Genomic DNA, 26,031 nt, shown 5'->3' on the forward strand with positions numbered 1-26,031 from the left:
CGTCTCCAAAAAAAAAAAAAAAAAAAAAAAAAAGGTGAGAATGTGCTTTTCTAGAATAACCCCAGTTGTATCTAGAATTTACTTGTTTTCAATATAAAGGTAAGGTAGGTATGAGAATGTTTTTAACAACAGAATTAATCAATCTAGATTAGGATGCTGTGTGGCATGGCCATTCTCGAATTTTGAAAGCCTGAGCTGATTGTGGGCAAGGGGATATTCATTAATGACATAAATTTCATTTATGAACTATGTATCCATCATCTAGGTAGCTTACACATGGAGAGCTGAGTGCATCCCTTGTATAAAAAGTAAATGAAGACCAGAAGGAAGCAGACTTTGTCCTGCAAACTGAAGCAGAGTTCCACGCTAAGAATCAGCAGATTTTCTAGGTAGGTAATGCCACCAGTGGAGTATTATTACAGTTCTCAAATCATGAGGGAAAGAGATGGAGAAGAGGGAGGGAGGAAGGAAAATCTTGCATTCGAAGAGGTAAAAGAGTCCCCATTACAACTGCAATGCTTCATTAGACAGCTGATTTTTCTGGCTGGAAGGCACATTAAAAATAACCCTAACATAACTTACCAAGACAATGGAAATCAAAAGAAAAGAAGGTAGAGGTGCAGCTGTCTCATTAACATAACAACCAACTACAGCGGAAACAATACTCTGGTACAGGGACTAGCTCATGTTAAAGACTGAGTATTTAGGTAAAGAGGATCTGGTGCTCTTGGTTTAGCTTCAGTGATTTTCCAGCGCTTATTAAAGCCATTGCGCCCTGAACATGGAGACCCCCAAATCCTCTACGTGCCAAAGATTAAGTCGTAGAGAATTACACCAATGTTTGCTGTTGGTGTGCACCACAGATGAGACCAAGCTCCTTGGTCCGGCTAAGTGGAATCTTCCATGCACTGTGCGCAGCTCAGGTAGAAAGTCAACTAAGCAGAAAGGAGATAAGGAATGGCTATGAAATACCTGACTTCTTTATCTTGGTTATGTGTCCGTAATTTGCATAAAAATAAATAATACGCATTAAGTCAAAATCTGGGTTCAAATATGTAACAAGAAAACAAAAGGACAACAATCTGGTATTCTTTTTTTTTTTTTTGACAGAGTCTCGCTCTTTTGCCCAGGCTGGAGTGCAGTGGCGCGATCTCGGCTCACTGCAAGCTCTGCTTCCCAGGTTCACGCCATTCTCCTGCCTCAGCCTCCCGAGTAGCTGGGACTACAGACGCCCACCACCACGCATGGCTAAGTTTTTGTATTTTTTAGTAGAGACGGGGTTTCACCGTGTTGGCCAGGCTGGTCTTGAACTCCTGGTAATCCGCCTGCCTCGGCCTCCTAAAGTGATGGGATTACAGGCGTGAGCCACCGCACCCGGCCAACAATCTGGTATTCTTAAGGCAAAACAGTAGAAATCTCTTTAAACAGACACTTTATTAGATCCACAGGCGATAAAATCCCAGAGCTACTGTTAGGCATGTAAATACAGACCCTGTAAGAAAAAAACAATTGAGAATACTATTAGTTCTGTTAAGAGTTACTTGAGGGAACATCTTTTTTTTAAGAAAACACACATTTATTTACTAAGAAAACCTAAAAAAGAAAACCTAGAAACTTAGATTGCTCACTAATGTGCCATATTCTGTGAAACACCTGCCTACTGAAAAAAAAAATCCCACACCCCTTATTTTGTTTTCTTATTTTAGAGACACGGTCTCATCTGGCACCCAGGTGGAGTGCACCATGCAATGGTGTGATTACAGCTCACTGCGCCTCAAACTCCTGGGCTCAAGCGATCCTCCTGCCTCAGCCTCCCAAGAAGCTGAAGCTACAGGCGGATGACACCATGCCCGGCTAAATCTTATTGTAGAGACTAGGTCGCGCTGGGTTGCCTAGGCTAAGAAAACTTTTCAATAAAAGTTTCGAATTGCAAAAATTCTGTGGTCACAAGGTCTATGTATATGCACTATATAGACAGTAACACACAATTTAATATAAAGAAGAACATTTCACTATTAAATAATGCTGTAACCTTAAAATATTTAATTAATCCAAGATGTTAAATCTGACTTTAAATAATGGTTAATTTGGATGTGGGGGTGGTACATGAATGTTCATTCTCTCTTTTGGATCAAAAATCTCGAAAGTAAAATAACTCCTTAAAAGGAGTGTCACCAATTGAAGCAGAAAGATTACAACTGAAACACACCTTCCATTTTATCCATAAAATATTTCCTCTCTTGAATCTCATTAAAATCCCTAATAACCGTAGTTCAATTATAGTATCTTATCAAATTTCCAATTCTATCAATTATAAAGTACACAATTACTTTATTTACTACTAAGAAAGAAAAAGTGCCAATTAAACTATGATACTTCATCTACTGGAAATTGTAAGATGCTTTCCAATTTCAGAGATGTTAAAATATTTCAGAAAGTGTTGGAATCAATGAAATGCAGTATCTGTCAATGACTTATTTTATAAATTTATTTTCTTTTCAGGTTGATTTAAATAGATATAAAATAGCTTACCTGCTAAATATTTAATATTATCAAGCTTGTGTGACTCAAGCATGGTTTTGAGGCCAGCAACCTCAGTTTCGATCTTCCTGTCTGTCTGGGTAAGGGCCCGATCTTGCTGGGCATGCTTTTAAAACGAAGAGAGTCACAGCGTTAGACCACAGCACGTCCCCTCTGCTCAGCATCCTATAGCTCCTTCCCAACGGGGTGCAGTCACAGGGAAACCTGGGTAAGACTATGGAGGCCTGGGCTTTAGTCTCAGTTCTAAAACCCTAATGCTACACTGCATTGGTCAGGACCCTTAACCTCTCCAGGCCTTAGTTTTCTATTTGAAAAAAATAAAAACAGAACGAAACGAAACAACCAAGCCAGAGGCCCTGCCTTTACCTAGACTGTTTAGAGAATCAAATGCAATAATCTATGTGAAAAAGCATTTGTAAGCTCTAGGTTGCTATATAAATGAGGTGGCATTATGAGGCCGGTCTATTCTCAAAGGCAACGGCTACATCTCATCCTTCTGAATCCTCCTTAGTCAAAGACAGACAGTAAACTCAAAAATGTTTTCAAGAAATGGAGTCTTAGATATGCCGGGCACGGTGGCTCAAGCCTGTAATCCCAGCACTTTGGGAGGCCGAGGCGGGCGGATCACGAGGTCAGGAGATGGAGACCATCCTGGCTAACACGGTGAAACCCCGTCTCTACTAAAAATACAAAAAATTAGCCGGGCGTGTTGGCGGGCGCCTGTAGTCCCAGCTACTCGGGAGGCTGAGGCAGGAGAATGGCGTGAACCCGGGAGGCGGAGCTTGCAGTGAGCGGAGATTGCGCCACTGCACTCCAGCCTGGGGGACAGAGAAAGACTCCGTCTCAAAAAAAAAAAAAAAAAGAAATGGAGTATTAGATAATGTAAAAGCGGCAGTGCTTGTCTTGAGCTATTTCTAGTCATATTTTTAAAAAACTTTCTTCTTTCGTGTTCAAATATCAAGTGTTTCATTACTATGAGGCTTGACTATCCAGGGCTAATTTCTGTCCTTCCCCAAATATAATACAGTTAAACTGGATACATAATCAACCCTCAAGAAGGCAGTGGGTTTGGCCAACGCTATAGGGGGTTGTATAACTGCATTAAAGCATAAAAACTGTGGGAATGCTTCACTAAAATTCCTAGAGCAACTAAGTCTTTCCCTATGCTACCAATTCAGGCAGAGAAAAAAAGAAATAAATGCCTGGATGAGTAGAAAACTATTCCACAGAAATATCCCAGGATTCTGGAATTCTGTCATGAAAACCTCTTGGGGGTTTCAGAGGTCCCAGGTTCCATACAGTATGGAAAAGGAGAAATGTATGCTATAAATTAAAAATAGAATAAGACTTCTCCATTCCTCACTATTCTTCAGTTACTGAGATTTAAACTTTCTTAATAAAACTTTCGTTAAGAAAAACAAACTTTCAAGTAGGGTGTGGTGGTGTGCACCTGTGGTCCCAGCTACTCTAGAGGCTGAGGTGAAGGAGGTTGCAGTGACCTGAGATTGCACCACTGCACTCCAGCCTGGATGACAGAGCGAGACCCCATCTCAAAAAAAAAAAAAAAAAAAAAAAAGAAGAAAAGGAAACTTTCATTAAGAAAGTTTAAATCTTTCATAGGATAACTATCTTCGATTAAGATAACCAAATATTTTTTGAAGTGCAAAAAATCCCATGACACTCCACTTCTGCATATATACCCAAAAGAACTGAAAGCAGGGATCCCAGTAGACATCTGTGCACCCATGCCCACTGCAGCACTATTCACAAAAGCCAACGGGTGGAAGCAACACAAGTGCCCTTGACAGACGAATAAAGAAAATGTGGTATATACATATAATGGAATACTAATCAGCCTTAAAAAGGAAGAAAGTCCTGGCATTCCAACAGCATGGATGAACCTTCAGGACACTGTGTTAAGCGAAATAAGCCAGCCACAAAAAGACAAACACTATGACTCTATTTACATGAGGTATGTAGAATAGTCGAATTCATAGACAGTAGAATGGAGGTCGCCAGGGGCTGGAAACGGGAATGTATAAAGGGTGCAGAGTTTAAATTTTGCAAAATAAAGAATTCTGTGACAGACAGTGGAGATGGTTGCCCCAAAATGTGAATGTACTTTAAGTGTACTGAACTGTACACTTAAAAAATGGTTAAGATCCTAATTTTTATGTTGTGTGTATTTTAGCACAATGTAAAAAATTCCCATGACAGTAAACCTGCATGTAACTTCCTATTATCACTACAAACAACCACGCATGGGACGAAGCAAAGATGAGTACAATGACAAAGAAAAATCAAAGTCTTGTTTCTTACCAAGGCCACTATTTCTGTTCTCAATTCCAGCAGCTTCTTTTCATTCAATGAATACTGAAATAAACACATAACATGGGTCAGATTCTGATCTACTCCTCTCTCTTCTCCTTCTCTGGTGCCTTAAATATTCTGGTCTCAGTACCTCCTAGAATATGTAACACCAGAAAGTCACCTCTGGGACGAAGTAGCCTACCTGCCTCTTTATAACTGTTACTTGAGGTTTCTTTTTTTTTTTCCATAGAGATGGGGTTTTGCCATGTTGCCCAGGCTGGTCTCAAACTTCTGAGCTCAAGCAATCTGCCCACCTCGGCCTCCCAAGGTGCTGGGATTACAGGCATGACCTACTGTGCTGGCTAAAGTTTCTTATTATACTTACTCATTCCTCCAATATCTGGATTTCCTTAGTCATCTGTCACTTCTCCCTGCATCATTCCTGGGATGTCTTTAGGTCCCTCCCACTATTGTAGCAGCACACCCTGGGGACCAGTTTCGAAGGATGTGGAGTCACATGGTTTTTGGTTTTGAGAGGGTTGAAAATGGAGACTCAACTCAATTTAGGAGCTATCCCATCATAACTAGTAGCAAAACAGGTCACTACTTGAGTCTCAACAAAAGACAGGAAAGGTATGAAGTTGGGGAAAAAACAGCTGCAAGGATTATTATTCTATGACAAAGACATTGTGTTGTGATTATAAAGCACAATGTAAATACATAAATACACTAACTCATCACACGCTGGGGTTTTTTTTGGTTTGGTTTTTTGTTTTGAGATGGAGTCTCACTCTGTTGCCCAGGATGGATGGAGTGCAGTGGCTTGATCTCGGCTCCCTGCAAGCTCTGCCTCCCGGGTTCAGGCAATTCTCCCGCCTTAGCCTCCTGCACATGTTGGTTTTAATAACAATAAAAAAAACCCACTTCGGCGTAGTCATAATCCAGTGCTACTACAGGAACTAATTCTACCCAGAGTTAAAGTATCTCGCCTTTGGCTATTAATGTCAGTGAAAAGATTTAGTGCAGTTTTGTAGACAGTAAGATTGAAATCAGACTTATCTCCTTAGTAGTGGGCAACAGGATTTAATTGAGCATATGACAATCAGTAATTTAAATGAAGACTTTTAAGACCTACATTAATTTTGTTATAGAAAGAAAAAGTTAATGCTTTGAAGTATACAGAAACTTTCTAGCTATAAAATGTTCTCCTGGGACTACTGGGAGCTTAGAAGTAGGAAAAAAAAAAAAAAGACAGAGAGAGAGAGAGAGAAACAAAACCAAAAAACCCCAAAACCCTAAGCCAAGGAGTAGGTTGTAAAACCAAGAACAATCAATGCTCTTTAAACCTCAGGGTTTCAGACCAGGAGAGCCCTATGCATCAGAGGACCACTAGAGGGCGGCGTGGAACAAGATTTTGTGCAGTCAGTCTTCATTAACTCAACATTGACTCACCCTCAAAAAGAAGAGCCTAAATCTTGACGCTGCCATGGTTTTAAAAATAACATCTATGTGGGTCTATATCCCCATGCCCCAAAAGTTTATGTGCCATACTGCTTTTGGAACTGGCTGTAAATATCATAGTTAATTTGCAATTTAATATTTAACCTTATAACTTTACCAAAAGAACGAGAGCCAAAAAACTCATCTTCACCAATGCATGTTACAAACACGCTCACTGTATAATTTACTACTGCCTTGTGCTTCAGAGAAATCTAAGTTTATGATTACCAAGAACAATCTCCCAGCTAGGTTACTAAATCACATAAATTCACTGGCTTGATGGGAGCTAAGATATGAGGATGCAAAGGCAAAAGGATGATACAGTGGACTTTGAGGACTTGGGGGAAAGGGTAGGAGGTGGGTGAGGGGCAAAAGACTAGACACTGGGTATGGTGTACGCTGCTAGGGTGATGGGGGCACCAAAAATCTCAGAAATCACCTCTAAATTTCTTCATGTAACCAAACACCACCTGTTCCCCCCAAACCCATTGAAATTAAAATAATAATGAAACACTAAAAAAAGACTATGAGAACAATTCATAGTCACAGTTACTGTTCAAATATACCACAAAGACACTTTTGTGTCATGTAGAAAAAGTTACTATCATGATGGACAGGATTTAATTGAAACTCTGTGAATTGGTTGCTTTCTGGAGATTAAGGTCAATATAGTCATTCCAGATAAAGTAATTACATGTAGATTATATTTATCAGCATATTTAACTAGTAAATTCAAGTAAAATAAAATCAAGTTAAGTAGTTTGAGTGCTGCATTATCAAATTTGCAAAATATTATAAGCTTTACTTTTCTTATAAGAACACTGAATGGATCCACTCTATATATCCAATAATTTAAAAATATTAATATTTGCAAGAATGAAATTTCATCATTTTTTTCTTTTTTTTTTTGAGACAGGGTCTCGCTCTGTCACCCAGGCTGGAGTGCAGTGGCGTGATCTCGGCTCACTGCAATCTCTGCCTCCTGGGTTCGAATGATTCCTCTGCCTCAGTCTCCCGAGTAGCTGAGACTACAGGCGCCTGCCATCATGCCGGGCTAATTTTTGTATTTTTGGTAGAGACAGGGTTTCACCACGTTGGCCAGGCTGGCCTCGAACTCCTAACCTCAGGTGATCCACCCACCTCGGCCTCCCAAAGTGCTGGAATTACAGGTGTGAGCCACCGTACCCGGCAGAAATTTTTTCATTTTGGTTTAAAGACTAAAATTATAATTGTGAAAAAAATTTCTGGAAAATTTTTGTTTGCTGGATGATGTGAATGACTTAAAATGAGTAAAATCTAACTGTTACATGATTGAAAAATGTACATATAGATCAGCCTAGTTATGTTATTAAAATGACTCTATGTAAAATATAAAAAAATTCACTGGCCTTAATCTGCCCTGTATTTCCTGATGTCCTTGATGCAGTTTTTCCCAGGTTAGTTAACTACACACAGTCATTTTCCTACATCAAGTGAATTCAGTTCTTCCTGAGTACACACCCCATAAAGATAAAGGTAACCAAAAGAGTTTCTCCTCTTCCAGACACCAGTGACATGCTATAGTCAGTAACTATTTTAGTAATACTAGGTGATTTAATCTTTACGGGTGGAGACTGTTGTCGTAAGACTAGAAAGACAGGTAACACAGCCTTAATAAGTATTTTGTATAACGAAGCTGGGATTAACTCTTGAAATCCAGTGGCATTCCAAAACACAAGTAGGTTGCTTTGTTGAGTTTCAGTATTACCTTCACTTATCATTAGAGCACATTTTAATTAAAAGCAAATTGTGAAAAATGAGAAGACAACAAACAGTTGTGAGTACTCAGTTTTCTGCACGTCTATTCAGTTTTGTGTTAGTGCAAGATGCTCTCTCTGCCCTATTTCTCATTATGCTAAGAATAAAAAAGGCACCTGATGTTACCAAACTCAAATAAAGTCTGAGCAAGAAGACGGCTGAATATTCAGACAGGGTTAAAAATCACTAGAGGCAACCCGACACATATCTTTATTAAAACACACTTAGGCCGGGTGCGGCGGCTCACTCCAGTAATCCCAGCACTTCGAAAGGCCGAGGTGGGCGTATCACAAGGTCAGGAGATCAAGACCATCCTGGCTAACATGGTGAAACCCCGTCTCTACTAAAAATACAAAAAAATTAGCTGGGCATGGTGGCGGGCGCCTGTAGTCCCAGCTACTCTGGAGGCTGAGGCAGGAGAATGACGTGAACCAGGGAGGCAGAGCTTGCAGTGAGCCAAGATCACGCCACTGCACTCCAGCCTGGGCAACAGAGCAAGACTTTGTCTCAAACAAAAAAAAAAGAAAAAAAAAAAAACAAAACACTTGCCAGCCAGCCGCAGTGGCTCACTCCAGTAATCTCAGCACTTTGGGAGGATAAGGTGGGCGGATCACTTGAGGTTAGGAGTTTGAGACCAGCCTGGCCAACATGGTGAAACCCTCTCTCTACTAAAAATATAAAAACTAACCGGCGTGGTGGTGGCGCCTGTAATCCCAGCTACTCGGGCGGCTGAGGCAGGAGAATTGCTTGAACCCAGGAGACGGAGGTGGCAGTGGGCCGACACGGTGCCACTGCACTCCAGCCTCGGCAACAGTGAGACTCTGTCTCAAAAAACCCAAACAAAACAAAACAAAACAAAACACCCTCACAACTTCTCACTACATTTAAAAGACAGCATAGAATTTTTATTTTTTGGGGGGGGGACAGAGTTTTGCTCTTGTTGCCCAGGCTGGAGAGCAGTGGCACGATCTCAGCTCACTGCAAACTCTGCCTCCTGGGTGCAAGCAATTCTCCTGCCTCAGCCTCCCGAGTAGCTGGGATTACAGGTGCCCACCACCACATCCGGCTAATTTTTTGTATTTTTAGTACAGACAGGGTTTTACCATGTTGGGCAGGGAGGCTGGCTCGAACTCCTGACCTTAGGTGATCTGCCCACCTTGGCCTCCCAAAGTACTGGGATTACAGGCGTGAGCCACCGTGCCTGGCCACAAATGTTTTAATCTTGAATTCCAGTATATAATTTAATATTATTTAATATTAATAATTTACTATATTCAAGCCTGAGATAATCAACTTAACTTTTGCAAGATCAAGACCTATGAAGATTTAAGTCAGTATTAAATAGATCAAGATTGCATTTAATTTCTTTAAGAATGTCTATGTAACAGATATCTAATATTTCTGAAACAAAGATTCAAACTGACTAACTAGGATTTTAATTTTAATGTTACTTTTGAAAGCATCAAATTTAAGTCTTAATCCAAAATTATTATAATAGAGAAAATACACCCTAACACTGATAAACAGATAAACATTTAACAGTACCTATGACTTAGGCTTAACCAAGCATTCCATTCCAAAAATAAATTAATTCATAATGTATTTTTAGTAAAGGAACGTACCAATTCTTTTACTCTGCTCTTTTCTAGGTTGAAGTCTAATTTGGTATCTGTTCGGACTTTGATCACTTCATCCTAAAAGGAGGGCAAACAACAAAGAAGGAGAAATCCAAAGTAAGAAACCCAAATTCTCTGAGGACGTGACGCCGGGACCACTGCCCCCACTGTCCCTATCGTAGGGGAGGCAGCCCAGGGAGGGACAGAGCCAGGGGCTTCCAGAGAAATGGATCTAGGCCTCCGGGCATCAGGGAACTCTGGCCAAGCCACATCTGGAGGTAGCCCATCCCAGGACTTCCCAGTTAGACACAAATAACCCCCTTCTATGCTTATGCCAGTCTAGAGTGGGTTGTTGACCTCCATCCCCATTTTTTTTTTTTTTTTTTTTTTTTTTTTGAGATGGAGTCTCGCTCTGTCACCCAGGCTGGAGTGCAATGGCGTGATCTCTGCTCACTCCAACTTCTGCCTCCGGGGTTCAAACAATTCTCCTGCGTCAGCCTCCTGAGTAGCTGGGATTATAGGTGCATGCCACCACGTCTGGCTAATTTTTGTATGTTTAGTAGAGATGGGGTTTCACCATGTTGGTCAGGCTGGTGTCGAACTCCTCACTTGTAATCCGCCCACCTCGGCCTCCCAAAGTGCTGGGATTACTGGCGTGAGCCATCGCGCCCGGCCTGTTGCTGCTTTTAACCTCAAGACTCCTCATACAATCTCTGAATGGAACTTATGAATAAAGCTGATCTTAAACAACTTTGGAAAGCAAAGATGGACTCAAAGCAGCAAAATATTAAAATCTGGTTTACACAGAGCCTTTTCTCTGATACATATCAAAGCCTTTTTTCTTTAATATCTATGTTTTTTCTATTTAAAAAACATGAAATAGCTGGCACAGTAAGCATTTAAAAATCACGTGCGATTCTCTAAAAGACAGTCTAAGAGAGTTTAAGGGTTCCTTCCATGCGGCTACTTTAGAAAAACTTTTACTTAAAAATGACTTAATTCCTCCTAGAACACAATTTTCTTTTTTTTTTTTTTCTTTTTTTTTTTTGAGACAGAGTTTCATTCTTGTTACCAAGGCTGGAGTGCAATGGCACAAATCTCGGCTCACTGCAACCTCTGCTTCCTGGGTTCAAGTGATTCTCCTGCCTCAGTCTCCTGAGTAGCTGGGACTACAGGCACCTGCCACCACGCCCAGCTAATTTTTGTATCTTTAGTAGAGACAGGGTTTCACTATGTTGGCCAAGCTGGTCTGAACTCCTGACCTCAGGCGATCCACTCAGCCTCCCAAAGTGCTGGGATTACAAGCATCAGCCACCATGCCCAGCCACAATTTTCGTAATGAATATGGTTATAGACAACAGTAATTCATTCATTGGCTGTGTTCTTAGCTAAATCTTCCAATGTGTACTTTTGAGGCATATTACACAAACATTTCACATAGAATTAAGTTTTTAAAAACATCTATTTCTAATATTATACTTATTAAGTTTATATAATTACAAACAAGCCAACAAACAGGAAAGCGAATCTTACCATTACTTGTTGCTTTAACTGATGTAGTTCGAGTTTTATTTTCTAAAAACACATTAAAAAAGTCTTTAGAAAGAACAACATAAAACGTAGTAATCGACAAATATTACAATATATATTTATGCACAAGTTCTTCAGGCTTTTCCTTCATTCAGAAACCGTATTGACTGCAGAATGGCATTACAACACAAGTTTGAATTCATCTTGGAGGCTACATAAAGTTAACTCAGTTGTGTTTGGCACACACATTTGCCTTCAGTGACCCTGCTTTATTTAGTATCTCCTTCAGTTTATCTTTTAACTAATTCTACCCTCAAATAACTGATTTCAAGGACAACCTAGAGAGTCTGAAACTTTCCCACTTTACTTTTTCCTAGAAGGTTTCTTACAAGGCTAAGGTCAACAGGCAATAAATGGCCTTCCCTATGGGACTTTAAATAGGACTGAAACTAAAAGATGCATAGAGAACACTTACTTAAATGCTGATCCCATATGCTCTATTTAAAAGAAACACAGGAGATATTTTGCAGCAGCAATTATTCAAAATAACCAAAAACTGGAAACAATTCTAATATACACTACAATAGAATGATGGGGCCTATTCATGTAAGACTATAGACAATGAAAAAAATGATCTCTTGCTACAAGACACACAGTATGATACCATCAAATGGTTCTAGAATAGGCGAAACTAGTCAATGGTGTTATCAGCCAGGACAGCATTTCCTCTGGCGCAGGGGCAACTGAGAGGCATGAGAAAGGGACACTGGTCAGGTTTTCCTGCTTGATCTGACTGGAAGTGTACACTGTATGAAAATTCACTGAGATGTACACTTATGTGTGCTCTTTTATGTGTATATATTTCATCTCGATGTCTTAATATAATCAACTTTCTAAGTGTGAGTGGCTCTGTTTTACCTCATTTTCTGCTCTGAGGGCTGAAAATTCACTCTTCTCCAAAATAATCATATCCTTTTTCACATTTGCAATCTGAGACATTATTTGCTGAAAAGTGATTTCCTAGGAAAAGAAAAACAAAATACATAATCTAGTCTACCCTAAAAAGTCCACTTCCTATCATCTCAATGTGCTATCTTCTTAGTGAGAAACCAGGAGAATATGGACACAAGAAGAGGTTCAGTAAAGTCATCTTTTATTCCACAAGGGGAAAAGCAAAAGAAAAAAAACAACACAAATCTGGCCAGGCAAGGTGGCTCACATCTGTAATCCCAATACTTTGGGAGGCCAAGGCAGGTGGATTGCTTGAGCCAAGGAGTTCGAGACCAGCCTTAGCAACATGGTGAAACTTTTCTACCAAAAGTACGAAAATTAGCCAGCTGTAGCAGTGCACGCCTATAGTCCCAGCTACTTGGGAGGCTGACGTGGGAGGATCGCTTGAACCCAGGGGGTCAACAAGGCTGCAGTGAGCTGAGACTGCACCACTGCACTCCAGCCTGGGCCAAACAGTGAGACCCTGTCTCAAAAAAACCCCCCCAAAACATAAGAAAACAAAAACCACATATCTGGTTATTGTTACCAAGTGAATCACAGCTAAAGGGTGGTGATCTGAAGACTCGAGAACATGATGCTATAATATTATAATTCAGGCCACGCCTCCATTTATTAAAGTATATTTCACTGGAATCATTTTGAACAGTGAGCTTTCAAGCATAATGATTCTACAACTGTTGACTAAATAGCTCTGAGTAAGTATTTTTTATGCCACTGTAATCTTTTGCCTCTTAATCATGGTAAAAGTTACTATATACTTTTCAACTGGGTATTATCCAAAAAATTACATTAAAACATTACTACAAATAATATCCCATCTTCACAGTCCTAATTTGCTAAACCACCCAACAAGGCTAACCTGCTGCATCTTGGTGACCATATCTTTGTAGACGATGTCCATGTTGGCCTCCAGGATCTTGACCAGTGCAGACACAATGATTTCTGCTTGTTGAGTAGCAAACCCTAAGCAAGCACACAAGCAAAAAAAATCATGCTCAGGGTTACAAAAGCCCACAGCAAATGCACACATTCATGTGAATGTCCAAATCCAGGAGCAAGAGTACAGCACAGTGTGGTAGGAGGCAGGGAGGAGGGTAGAGCCACAAACTGTGATGTGTTGGTCACTCAGAGCAAGCACGAAACATACAAGTTGGCTTCCCCAGGTACCGGTGGCTTTGCTGACTGATCTGTAAGTCCTTCCTAGCTATCAAAAGTCATGTTTTCAGAGACTATTTAATGACATAGACAATGCTGGCAAGTCAATGTCAAGTGAAAAAAGGCAAGACTCAAAATTACAGATGCAATTCTTGTTTTTATAATTTAACAAAGATTCATAGTCATTTTTATTTTCTTCTTTATGTTTCTCTGCATTATGTAATTTTCTATGGTGGACAATATTTATTTAATTTTATAATGTGTACATGATTAAAAAATGATTTCCTTAAATAGGAAAGCTCAGCTGTTTTATGTCCAGCATAAGGCAGTCAAATCATTGACTATATAAATAGTAATCTAGCTGTTGGCTAACGTAATGATAAAAGACAAAATCAGCTCTTTCATTTTTCCTCCACAATTCTATTCAGTAACTAGTCTGGGAGACCCAAAGTGGAAAAAATATGTTCTTTGGCAGTCAATAAATGATACTGAATTGAATGACAGAGATTCAATGCAGTACTTGGTATTGTTTTTTTTTTTGAGACAGAGTTTTGCTCTTGTTGTCCAGGCTGGAGTGCAATGGCACGATCTCAGCTCACAGCAACCTCCACCTCCTGGGTTCAAGCCATTCTCCTGCCTCAGCCTCTAGAGTAGCTGGAATTACAGGCATACGCCACCATGCCCAGCTAATTCTGTATTTTCATTACAGATGAAGTTTCTCCATGTTGGTCAGGCTGTTCTCGAACTCCCAACCTCAGGTGATCTGCCCGCCTTGGCCTCCCAAAGTGCTGGGATTACAGGTGCAAGCCACCACGCCTTGCCAGTACTTGGTATTGTTTTTAAAAACGTTGGAACGTAACTCCTATTTCACATAAATGCCAATTAAATGCTTAAAACTGAGTGCCTGGGAAATAGTTCTATTAAATGCTTCCAGCTATAAGAATTTCAGAAGAATCTATTGATTCCTGTAATTAATTGTGTATTTTTTGGAATAAAGTAGTACTGAATTAATGGAATTTGTTTGGATGAGATGAAGCATGGGACTATAATGAACAAAAAAATCAAAGACACAGATTTAAAGGAGAAGGAAAAAAACCTCCAAAGACCTATTCCCATCACTTTCATCAAAATCCTTTAATTTTTCAACGTGTGTTGTGCACATGTCTAGGAAAAAAATACAAAAGGTTACCCACCAAAATGTTAACATTGTTTAGCTCTGAATCTGTTTTCTTTTTTCTCAGCTGTCTTTCTAATTTTTAAAAACTCAAACTAAACTTTTGCAAATTTTAAAGCTTTATTAAGAAGAGTTCACTGGCTGGGTGTGGTGGCTCACGCCTGTAATCCTAACACTGGGATGCCAAGGTGGGAGGATCTTTGAGCTTAGGAGTTCAAAACCAGCATGGGCAACATAGTGAGATCCCATCTCCGTTTTAATGTAAATAAAATTTAAAAAAAATTTTAATTAAAAAAAAAGAGTTCATGTTTAAACATAATTAGGTTTGGCAACTGGACACAGTGGTTCACGCCTGTAATCCCAGCACTTTGGGAGGCCAAGGTGGGTGGATCACTTGAGGTCAGGAGTTTGAGACCAGCCTGGCCAACATGGTGAAACCCCATCTCTAGTAAAAATACAGAAAAATTGTCCAGGTGTGGTGGTGCATGTCTGTAATCCCATCTACTCAGGAAGATGAGGTGGGAGGATCACTTGAAACCGGGAGGTGGGGGTTGCAGTAGGCCAAGACTGCGCCACTGCACTGCAGCCTGAGCGAAAGAGTGAGACTCTGTCTCAGAAAAAAAAAAAGAAAAAAATTAGGTTTGGCAATGAAGAGGAAAAGAAAAATAAAGGTAGAAAGAGAACTTATGTTGATTGTAAAACAAACTCTAAAGCCATATACTGTATAACCACTTGTGGGAGGAGAAAGGGATAAGAAAAAGTGGAAGTCTTGGCTGGGTGCGGTGGCTCAAGCCTGTAATCCCAGCACTTTGGGAGGCCGAGGTGGGCGGATCATGAGGTCAGGAGATGGAGATCATCCTGGCTAACACAGTGAAACCCCATCTCTACTAAAAATACAAAAAATTAGCCGGGCGTGGTGGCAGGCGCCTGTAGTCCCAACTACTTGTAGTCTTAGGTACTCAGGAGCCTGAGGCAGGAGAATGGCATGAACCTGGGAGGCAGAGCTTCCAGTGAGCCGAGATTGTGCCATTGCACTCCAGCCTGGACCACACAGCCAGACTCTGTCTCAAAAAAAAAAAAGTGTAAGTCTGAAAACCTAATGAGTTATGAGGCAGAAATTAATTTTTTGTAGACACGAGGGAATAGGACAGAACCAGGGTCAGTGAGATCACAGGCATATAAGAAATTTTGTTAATCTGAAGACAGGTCTGGATAAAGAAAGGGTAGAATATGCCTTGAAAAGTCCTTCCTGGCCTCCTACTCAGCCAATCATCTCAGACACCCCCAACTCATCCACGTTGGATTGAACAGCCCCTCCACACCACGTACTGCAGTGTGGCCCTCACACCACAGTCTTCAAAGATGCAAATAACCATGGGTTAAGGTTTAAAATCAAGAAAACTAGGAAGACTTCTGCTTATCAGTTTTGTTTTTTTTTTTTTTTTTTTAGTAGAGTCAGGCTCTATGTTGCACAGACTGGTCTTGAACTCTTGGGTTCAAGCCATCCTCCCACCTCAGCCTCCTGAAGTGCTGGGATTACAGGCATGAGCCACCTCGCCTGGCCTTATCAGAGTAACTTCACGTGCTCCCTTCTCACTTCTACTTTTCTCTTTTAAATTCTGTACTGAAAGAAGTTTTGGCGAAAAAAGGCTACTGTGACAGGAAAAGTTGTGAAAATTATTACACAGCATATGACAGTTTTTCCAAAGTTCATTCATGCATATTATCTTGTTTAATATTCAAAAAGATCTTTGGAATTCTTATTACACTCATACCATAATGGATGGGCAAATGGAAACTGAGAAGGAGAAAAGGCTTCCTAAGCTATGCAACTAGAAGTCTGCAGAGTTAGGCTCGAGCCCAGAGCTGCTCTCTCCCACAAAGCACAGAATAATTCATTCTGTCACTTTGTCTTAGGCATGTGAAGTACCTCTACGGAGAGTAGCTTTTCGGACACAAACATGTACAACTGGACAAATAACTAAACAATGAAGTAAAAACACAGGCAAATTTATTTCACAAGCATAATTTACACTATTTTGAAATTCTGATTTTTCAGAATGTGTCACCATATAGAGAATTATAATTGGTATATTTGTCTAAATATGATTTAGTACGAGAATGTTCCCTACATTCTAAGTCTAAAGTGCATTTTCAATGAATGCCATATATACCAGAACAATCTTTTATCTTAACAGCAATAAGGGAGAATGTTAGGCTGAATATTAAAAAGAAAAAAGAGGGCTGGGTGTGGTGGCTCACGCCTGTAATCCCAGCACTTTGGGAGGCTGAGGCGGGTAGATCATGAGGTCAAGAGTTCGAGACCAGCCTGGCCAACATGGTGAAACCCCATCTCTATGAAAAACACAAAAATTAGCTGGGCGTGGAGGCTTGTGCCTATAATCCCAGCTACTCAGGAGGCTGAGGCAGGAGAATCGCTTGAACCCGAGAGGTGGCGGTTGCAGTGAGCCAAGATCGCGCCATTGCACTCCAGCCTGGGTGACAGGGCGAGAGTCCATCTCAGAAAAAAAAAGAAAGAAAAAGAAAAAGAAAAAGAAAAAAGAATAAAGAACAGTAAGTTGAAATTGTCAAGAACTGCTACTCAGCAACATTTCAATTTCACAGGATTTTAAAAAGCACACAAGATGCACAGTAATAAAACTATCACTTCTGTGCTTCAGACACTGTTGTCATAGGAATCATTCTTCAGCTTTGCTGACTTGTGTCTAAATTTTTACCTATAACACTGTACTTCCATGGTGATGTTACAGAAATACACTTCACTTGGACAAAGAGACAATGTGTGAGAAAAGTCTCCATTCTATTGATGAAGCAAAAATGTCCTCAAGCAAAAAATGAGGACTTATAAAAACGGAGATTAATTAGAAGATTACCCATAGGCTTAAAAGTCAAAGAGATATAAAAATCAGCCAGACGTGGTGGTGTGTGCCTGTAGTCCCAGCTACTCAGGAGGCTGAGGTGGGAGGATGGCTTGAGCCTGGGAGGCAGGTTAACAGTGAGCCGAGACCACGCCACTGCAATCCAGCCTGGGTGACAGAGCCAGAGCCTGTCTCTAAATAAATAAATTAAATACAAATAAAAAATAGAAGTCAAAGAGAAACATGAGAAATTAAATGAAACCATAAGAGAAGTCATAATTTAAAGTGTTTTTCTAAGGCACTAAATGACGAATGAGAGAGGATTACCATTGTCTTCCAGTAAGCACACTAAGGCATGAGTGTCGAAGTAGAGTTTCCTGCTCCCAGAAGAGGTGAAATCGCTCCTTTTGCGCTCCAGCTGCAGGGATCCAGCAGACAGGCTTAGCTCTAGGGTGGAAAGGACATTAAGCTCAAAACAGACTTCATGCAAAACAAAAGCAACTCAGCACTCTGAGAAAATAAGGCATACCCCAAAGCCTATCTGGTACTTTATAACAGCTTCACTGAGATACACAATTCACCCAATTTCAAGCATACCATTCAATAGATTTTGGCATAGAGTTGTGCAACCATCCCACAATCAAATTTAGAATATTTTCATCACTCTCAAGACAAACTGTACCCCTTAGCTGTCACCTTCCAATTCCCCCAGCCCTTCTCCACTGCCCCCAACCATACCCAGGTCAAGCACTGGTCTATTTGCTGTCTCTTTCGTTTATCTACTCTGGAGATTTCATAGAAATTGAATCATATAATATATATAGTCTTTTGTGACCGACTTCTTTCACTTAGCATGTTTTCAAGGGTCATCCATGTTGTAGCACGTCCATACTTTTATTTCTTTGTATTGCTGAATACTCCTCCATTGTATAGCTACATTAAATCTTGTTTATCCATTTATTAGTTGAAGGATGCCTGAGCTGTTTCTACTTCTTGGCGATTACAAATTACATGGACGTTGTTTTCAATGATCTTGAGAATATACTTAGGAGTAGAATTGCTGGATCATATGATAACTCCATGTTTGTTTTAGCAACTGCCAGACTGTTTTCCAAAGCAGCTATACCATTTTACACTCCCTCTAGCAGTGCACAAGGGTCTCAATTGCTTCACATCTCACCAACCCTTGCTATTATCTGGGTTTTTAAAAAATTATAGTTATCCTATTGGGTGTAAAGTGGTATCTCACTGTGGTTTTAATCAGCATTTCCCTGATGACTAAGGATGCTGAGCATCTTTTTACGCGCTTGTTGGCCATTTGGATATCTTCTTTGGAGAAATGTGTATGCAAGTCAGCTATGGTTTGAACGTGTTCCCCAAAGTTTATGTGTTCAAAACTTAATCCCCAAAGCAACAGTGTTGAGAGGTGGGTCCTTTAAGAGATGACTAGGCTATCAGGAGGGCTCGGTTCATGAATGGATTAACGCTGCTATCTTGGGATAGGTTTCTGATAAAAGAATGAGTTTGCCACCCCTTCCCTGACACGTGTGCTGTTCTGACTTCTGCCACGTTACGAAGCAGCAAGAAGGGCCTGGCCAGATGTGGGCCCCTCAATCTTCAACTTCCTAGCTTTCAGAATTGCAAGAAATGTATCTCTTTTCTTTATAAATTACCAGTCTGTGGTATCTCCTTATAGCAGCACAAAACAGACTAAGGCAAAGTCCTTTGCCCATTTTTAATAGGGTTGTCTTTCTATTACTGAGCTGTAAGAGTTCTTTACATATTCTAGATACAGGCTCCTTATCTGATTATGATTTGAAAATATTTTCTCCCATTCTGTGGGTTGTCTTTTCACTTTTTGATACTGTCTTTTGAAGCACAGAAGTTTACTTCTGATGAAGTCCAACTGATCTGGTTTTTCTTTTGTTGCTTGCGCTTTTTTCTTTTGTTGCTTGTGCTTCTGATAACATACGTAAGAAACCACTAGGTAATCCGAGTACATGAAAATTTACTCCCATGTCTTCTAAGAGTTTTACAGTTTTAGCTCCTACATTGAGGTCTTTTCCTCATTTTGGATTAGTGTTTTAAATGGTGTGTGGTAGTGGGTTCAGCTTCATTCTTCTCCATGTGGATATCTAGTTGTCCCAGCACCACTCCCTCTACTGAAATGTCTTGTCACTCTTGCTGAAAATCAGTGAGCTGTAAGCATGAGGCCTTGTGTCTGGGCTCTCCATTCTAATGCTTTTATCTATGTGTTTGTCCTTACACCAGTGCCACACTTTCTTGATTACTTGTAAGTTTGTTTTAAGTTTGACACCAGAAAGTGTTTTTTTTGTTGTTGCTCTTGATTTTTTTTAAGACAGGGTCTCGCTCTATTGCCCAGGATGGAGTGCAGTGGTGCAATCACAGCTCACTACAGACTCGACCTCAGCCTCCCAAGGTGTGGGTTTTAAACTTTGTCGTTTGTCAAGGTTGGTTAGCTATTCTTGTTTTCTTGTATTTCCATAAGAATTTTAGAATCTGTGTGTCAATTTCTACAAGAAAACCACTTGAGATTTTGATAGGGATGTGTTAAATTTGTAGGTCAGTTTGAAAAGTACTGCCACCTTAATATTAAGTATTCAGATCAATGAACATGGATGTCTTTCCATTTATTTAGGAATGTTACACTTTAATGTACATTATACTTTAAGTACATTGCACTTTTTGTAAGTTGCTGGATTTGGCTTGCTAGTATTTTGTTAAGGATTTTCTCATCTTTAATCATAAGAGATATCGGTCAACAGCATTCTTTCCTTGTAATGTCTTCGCAAAAGCCTATCTTTAGAGAGCTATGTTCTAACAATTTTTACATTACCTTTTCTATAAGTTTTTGTGCATTTAGCCACAGATCCAATCCATTTTGTAAACTTCTTGTTTCAAGGTACTCATCTGAGGGAGATGATATAGTATATGGTACAGTTTCTTGGCTTTTGGATTTTATGAATTGCTAAAATCTTTTTTTTTTTTTTTTAATTGGGCCAGGTGAACTAGTTCATGGTCGTAATTCCGATACTCTGAGAGGCCAAGGTGGGAAGATCACTTGAGGCCAGGTATTCGAGACCAACCTGGGCAACACTGCAAGACCTCATCTCAAAAAAAAAAAAAAAAAAAAATTAGCTGAGTGTGGTGGTGTGTGCCTGTAGTCCCAGCTATTCCCAGCTACTTGGGAGGCTGAGGCAGGAGGATGGCTTGAGCCCAGGAGTTTGAGGCTGCAGTGAACTATGATCACACCACTGCACTCCAGCCTGGGTGACAAAGCAAGATCCTGTATCGAAAACAAAAATATTAAAAGGCTGGGCGTGGTGGCTCACGCCTGTAATCCCAGCACTTTAGGAGGCCGAGGCAGATGGATCACGAGGTCAGGAGTTCAAGATCAGCCTGGCCAAGATGGTGAAACCCTGTCTCTACTAAAAATACAAAAATTAGCCATGATTGGTGGCAGGCACCTGTAATCCCAGCTACTCGGGTGGCTGAGGCAAGAGAATTGCTTGAACCCGGGAGGTGGAGGTTGCAGTGAGCCAAGATCGCACCACTGCACTACAGCCTAGGTGACAGAGCGAGACTCCATCTCAAAAAAATAAATTAATTAAAAATAAATAAATAAAACAATATTTGAGTTGCCAATTTTTAATTGTGTCATGAAAGAAAATTTAAATATAGCTGCTTACTACTACTATTAAATATTGTACTAAAAAAGACATTATGACACCAAAAGAAAAAAAAGATGAACAATCTAAAGAACTTCCATTTAATCAACTTAGTATATGAAAATCTTGCTACATATTTGCCATTACTCTTCTAATTTTGCCATTAACTGGCACCAGTCTGAGGTCTGGTGTTGTAGAAGACAGGTAGGAGCAAGAAGGGTCACCTGCCAACTCAAAGGTCAAAGGTTTCCCCAGCAGGCCTCTGAATGACCAGAAAGATGCTCCAGCTGATCAGCTTCCACTCGCAGTCCTTCATCCCTGATTACACTATAATGAAATCAAGAGTAAACAAAAATATGATGTGGACTGAACCCTACAGATGTGACGCTTTGCTGCAGCCTATGGGAGTCACTCCCAGCCTACTCACAGCTTGGGAAGAGGAGGGTAAAAGACATGCAATAATCCATATCTGTATCAAGAACCATTTGCAGACTGACACAATATAAAGTGCAATGACTTACGTGTGTTTGTGTTTGTTGGTAAAACTGGGCCCTGAGATTCAAAGAACCACTGTGCTATGACACGAGGTCCTTGACCTGGCATACAAAGCCCTTGCTATTTATGACCACGCTTATCCTTTCAGCTTTCTTTCTAGCAACCTAAGCTATTCTATTTCCTGCAATTGCATGCTTAAGCATGGCTTGCTCCCCTTTCCCAATCGTTAAACTTTAAGCATTCTTTTTACCCTTCTTCATTAAATCGCCAATTTACTGAGTATACATTATGTTCCAGGTGTGGCATTTTCTTTTTTACACTTTATGGTTCTCTCTGCTTCCTCCACCCAGCTAAGGGAGCAACCTTTACTGCGCCCATACCTGTGTTCTCAGCTCAGTACAGATAGCTCAACACAGCACTTACTACATTATTTCCTCATCTGTATCATCTATTTGTCCAAGCTGCCCAGGAGCAGCCAGTCTTGCTCATTTTTTATCTTTAGCATCTGGCAAGGCGCCTGGCATACAGCAGGCTAGGAATAATTTTTTTTTTTTTTTTTGGTAATTGAACTGTAATGACTTCTACAATCTGGATTATGCAACTGTCTAGAGGGAAAATTCGAGATGAATTCCTTGCTCCTCAGTTCTTCCCTTTTCACATAAATGAGCTCACTTAAATCTGGTACCTCTTTTTCAGTTTATTTCCAGTCCCGAGACCAGAACTGGCCTCCACGAGAAGAGACCCAGGATGTCTGCCCAACACAGAAGAGACGTAGCTTGAGAAAGAGTGGGAGTGAATGAATGAAAGCACTTCTCTAGGGGACCTCCTAAGGACCACCTCACCGGCCCTAGAACTCTACTGGACTGTCCCATGTGTCAGGGAGCGTGAACACACCTGAGTCTGGAATGACTTGTAAAGAGTGACAGGATTCCTCTAGACCCAAATTCCTTGTTTCTAGTAAGAAAATAATCATTCCTGTATTTAAAACACAACCTCCTCACCCCTACCTCCACATAAACAAAACAATCACATGACTACTTTGTAACGCCAATTTGGATACTATAGTTTTTTTGTTGTTGTTATTGTTCTTTTTCAAAAAGATTGGAACCAGAAACAGCAAGCTTAATTCCAAGAAATCCTGCCTCTGAAAGGTCGACAGAAGGGCTGGTCACTTCCCAATGGGCACTCCAACCCCGGCTGAGGGAAGGAAATGCCCTCTTGCCTTCTGTCAAAGGGCACTACCTGAGGACGTGGCCAACTCCCAGACGCCTCACTGATCATAAGGAAGCGAGTCAACTGAGCTGTGTTAACGTGTAACATGCAATTCCCCTTTCTGGGGACCTTCAGCCCATCGAGAGGATATTAAAAACCCACAATTACAATAGGAGCCCAAAGTTAGCCTTGGACAGGATGAGGAAAGCTTCCTACTCATGACATCCTTAAGTAGCCCAGTTGAGAACCTCAGGCACCAAGCAAACAAACGGTTGGGAAACGCTCATTAGCTGGTTAATGGGCATACACCCTTCCTTAACTGTGTCTCTGCTCTGCTTGTTCTTATGCATCCATACTCATTTTTTATGATGACTGAAGAATGAGATCGCTGACACTAAAACAACAGTACCACCTTACTGATTGGTCAGCAAATCCATGAGAAAGAACACTCTCTTTTTGCCCCATACTCTTCTATTGAGAGAAAAACAAATTGGAAATTACTAGCTTGTCAGAAAAAGCACAACAACAGGCAAAATACAGCAATAAAGACCAAACTCATCTCCAACTCCTAATTACTGAAGGACAGTGACACCGAGTTCACTACTCATTCCCCACTCTCTCTATATAAAGTTTCCTTCACTCTATTGCTCTACGAATCAGTTTTTACCCCAGCCGAAGATATTCTTAAATTTTAGCTATAGTCAACATTTACTGCGCCTATCTGTTGAATATGAAAAATGTGTGGTTAGTGATGGCTACTAATGAATATGTATAGACTGCCCAAAGTGATAATTTTGCCAAGTCTGTTGATTATCCGAAATGATTTTTTTCGTTAATCAACAATATGCTATCTAATAAGTTGATTCTATTTACTTTCCTAATCTCCAGGGCAGTGATCTCTCTCACTTCCTAGTCATGCGCCCCACAACTACCTTTCAGCCCAGGACAGAGGGGCACACACGACAGTGGTCTATGAGACTATAATACATATTTTTACTGTACCTTTTCTACATTTAGATGCGCAAATACCATTGTGTTCAGATTGCCTCTAGTATTCAGTACAGTAACATGCTGTTCAGGTTTGTAGCCTAGGAGCACCAGGATCTACCTGATAGTCTAGGTGTGTAGTAGGTTGTAGCATCCAGGTTTGTGTAAGCACACCCTACAATATTCACACAAGGACGAAGTCGCCTAATGACTCATTTCTCAGTAGGCGACTGTCCTGAAGGGATGCATGACTCTAATTAAATGCTACCTTCTCAATGAAATCGATTCTGATCACCCTATTTAAATTCGCAACTGGAGACCCATTCCACTTCCCAAGCCTTATCCTATTTTTCTATACCATGTATCAAATTATGAATATATAAAAATTATTTGTATATATAAATTATATATACATCAATTATGCATACGTATATCCACACACACATATTTACTGCGTCTGCTCTGCTAGAATCAAGCTCTAGAGGGAAGATTTTGTGGACTGATATATCTCACACATCTAGAAAAGCGCCAGGGACAGGGTAAACGCTAGGACTCCACGAATTAATGATTCAATCAGAATCTGAAATCAAACTGTAAAGCAATCCCTTCACTTCCCAGAGCTTTGCTCCTCAAACATACACACCCCTTCCCCCTGAACGGCCAACAGGCTGAGCGCTGCCAAACAGAACGCCTGGAAGGCGGCGCCCAAACGCAGACCCCAGGAGTGGGCGGGCACCACCTCCCCGCCCCAGCACGCACCTCCCTCCAACTTTAGCGCCCGGGATTCCCAGGAATTCGTCTCTTCTGGGCTAAGCCCCGCCACCGCGGCCGAGCTGGGCGGGCCCGGACCTTCGACCCACGCTCCGGGGAGATGCCGGTGCCCTTGGCTGACCCGCCCTCCGGCCTCCCGGGCCTTTCCTCGGGGAGGCTGTAGCCGAGGTCCCCGCCCCGCCGTCCAGCACCGCAAGACGAGCCCCCTCTCCTCTCCCGCCTGGGCCTCACCTCTCCTACAGGAAACGAGTGCAGGCGCCGGGCCGTGGTACTGGGGAAGGGCGCCGGCGGCAGCGGCGACGCCCGGGCCGAGGCCCGGTGAGCACCTCCACGCGCCGCTGCGCACGGCCGGGGGTGCGGCATACCCGAGGCGCGAGCGCTCCCAGTCCCCGAGCTGCCGGCGCGGGGCTGCGGCGGCCAAGCGCGGGGAGGGCACTAGCAGGAGGAGGAGCAGCGGCGAGGCACGTGACACGCCGCCGCGGGCCGCCGGGGCGCGAGGGCGCAGCGCCCCCAGACCGTCGGAGAGCGCAGAGAGGCAGCGGCGTGCTGAGGATTCGCTGCCGCCCGGTCTTCCGCTGAGGCCCGCGGGCAAGAAGAGAAGCCGCCGGCGGCGGGGCAGGCGCTGGGTTTTCTGGCCGCCGACCGAGTCGCAGTCCATCCCCGAGCCGTTCACTGGCCCGGGCGCGCGCTCATGCCTCTAGCTCGCGGCGCCGGTCACGCGCGGTCCAGGCCCAGAGTCCAACGGCGGGAGCGAGCGTGGGCGGCAGCGCAGGACCGCCCTTTCCTGCCGGGCGCGCCGGGGGTGGGGCGGGGCGGCGGGAGCCCGCGGTGGCGCTCCGGTATGCGGGGCCGAGCCGGGGTGGCTAGTCTCGGAGCTCTGCGGGGACCGTGCGAGCCCCCACCCCATTCGCTAGGCGACGGCGGCGGTCGGGAGGAGCCTGCAGGCACTCCGGAACTGGAAGGAGCTTGCTGCTGTCATGATTTGCATATTCACTGCATTGCTGTTCTTAAAAAGGAATTACCCCGGTGCCCTTCAGTGTCCTGTGAAAAGTCCCAGACCGACAGGCTGCCCTGGATTTCACTGATTATCCTAAGTCCCCCAACATGTGGTTTTAGGGAGCATTTTAAGGAATTATTAGCAGGGCCCAGGGAAAGGCCCTCACATAATACATTCAAATCTAAATTTTCAGAGTTTTTGTTTCCAGATTAGAGCACCAAAAGCATGGGAAAGTAGCAATTTGGGAACTTAAAACGTGGGGTATGAATGTTAAAATGAGACCTGTCGGGTATATTTGAAACTGGTAATGTTTAGTTTCGTGGGCTTTTTGAAGGCCTGTTACACCATTCACAGATAACTGGTCCCT

At 41.9% G+C, this 26,031-nt stretch overlaps 1 protein-coding gene across 1 annotated transcript; it reads right to left on the minus strand.

The window, feature by feature from the left end:
- Positions 1 to 1,415: 1,415 nt before the first annotated feature.
- Positions 1,416 to 25,457, minus strand: MCUR1 (mitochondrial calcium uniporter regulator 1). Its single transcript, XM_032140756.2, has 9 exons — positions 24,899 to 25,457; positions 17,841 to 17,960; positions 13,165 to 13,268; positions 12,213 to 12,314; positions 11,298 to 11,339; positions 9,771 to 9,842; positions 4,861 to 4,914; positions 2,533 to 2,647; positions 1,416 to 1,492 (listed from the first exon to the last, which is right to left on the minus strand). The coding sequence occupies exons 1-9, from the start codon at positions 25,323 to 25,325 to the stop codon at positions 1,437 to 1,439; spliced, it is 1,092 nt and encodes a 363-aa protein (XP_031996647.1). The 5' UTR covers positions 25,326 to 25,457; the 3' UTR covers positions 1,416 to 1,436.
- Positions 25,458 to 26,031: the final 574 nt, after the last annotated feature.

The sequence above is a fragment of the Hylobates moloch genome, unplaced genomic scaffold (assembly GCF_009828535.3).
Source record: "Hylobates moloch isolate HMO894 unplaced genomic scaffold, HMol_V3 SCAFFOLD_20, whole genome shotgun sequence".
NCBI lineage: Eukaryota > Metazoa > Chordata > Mammalia > Primates > Hylobatidae > Hylobates > Hylobates moloch.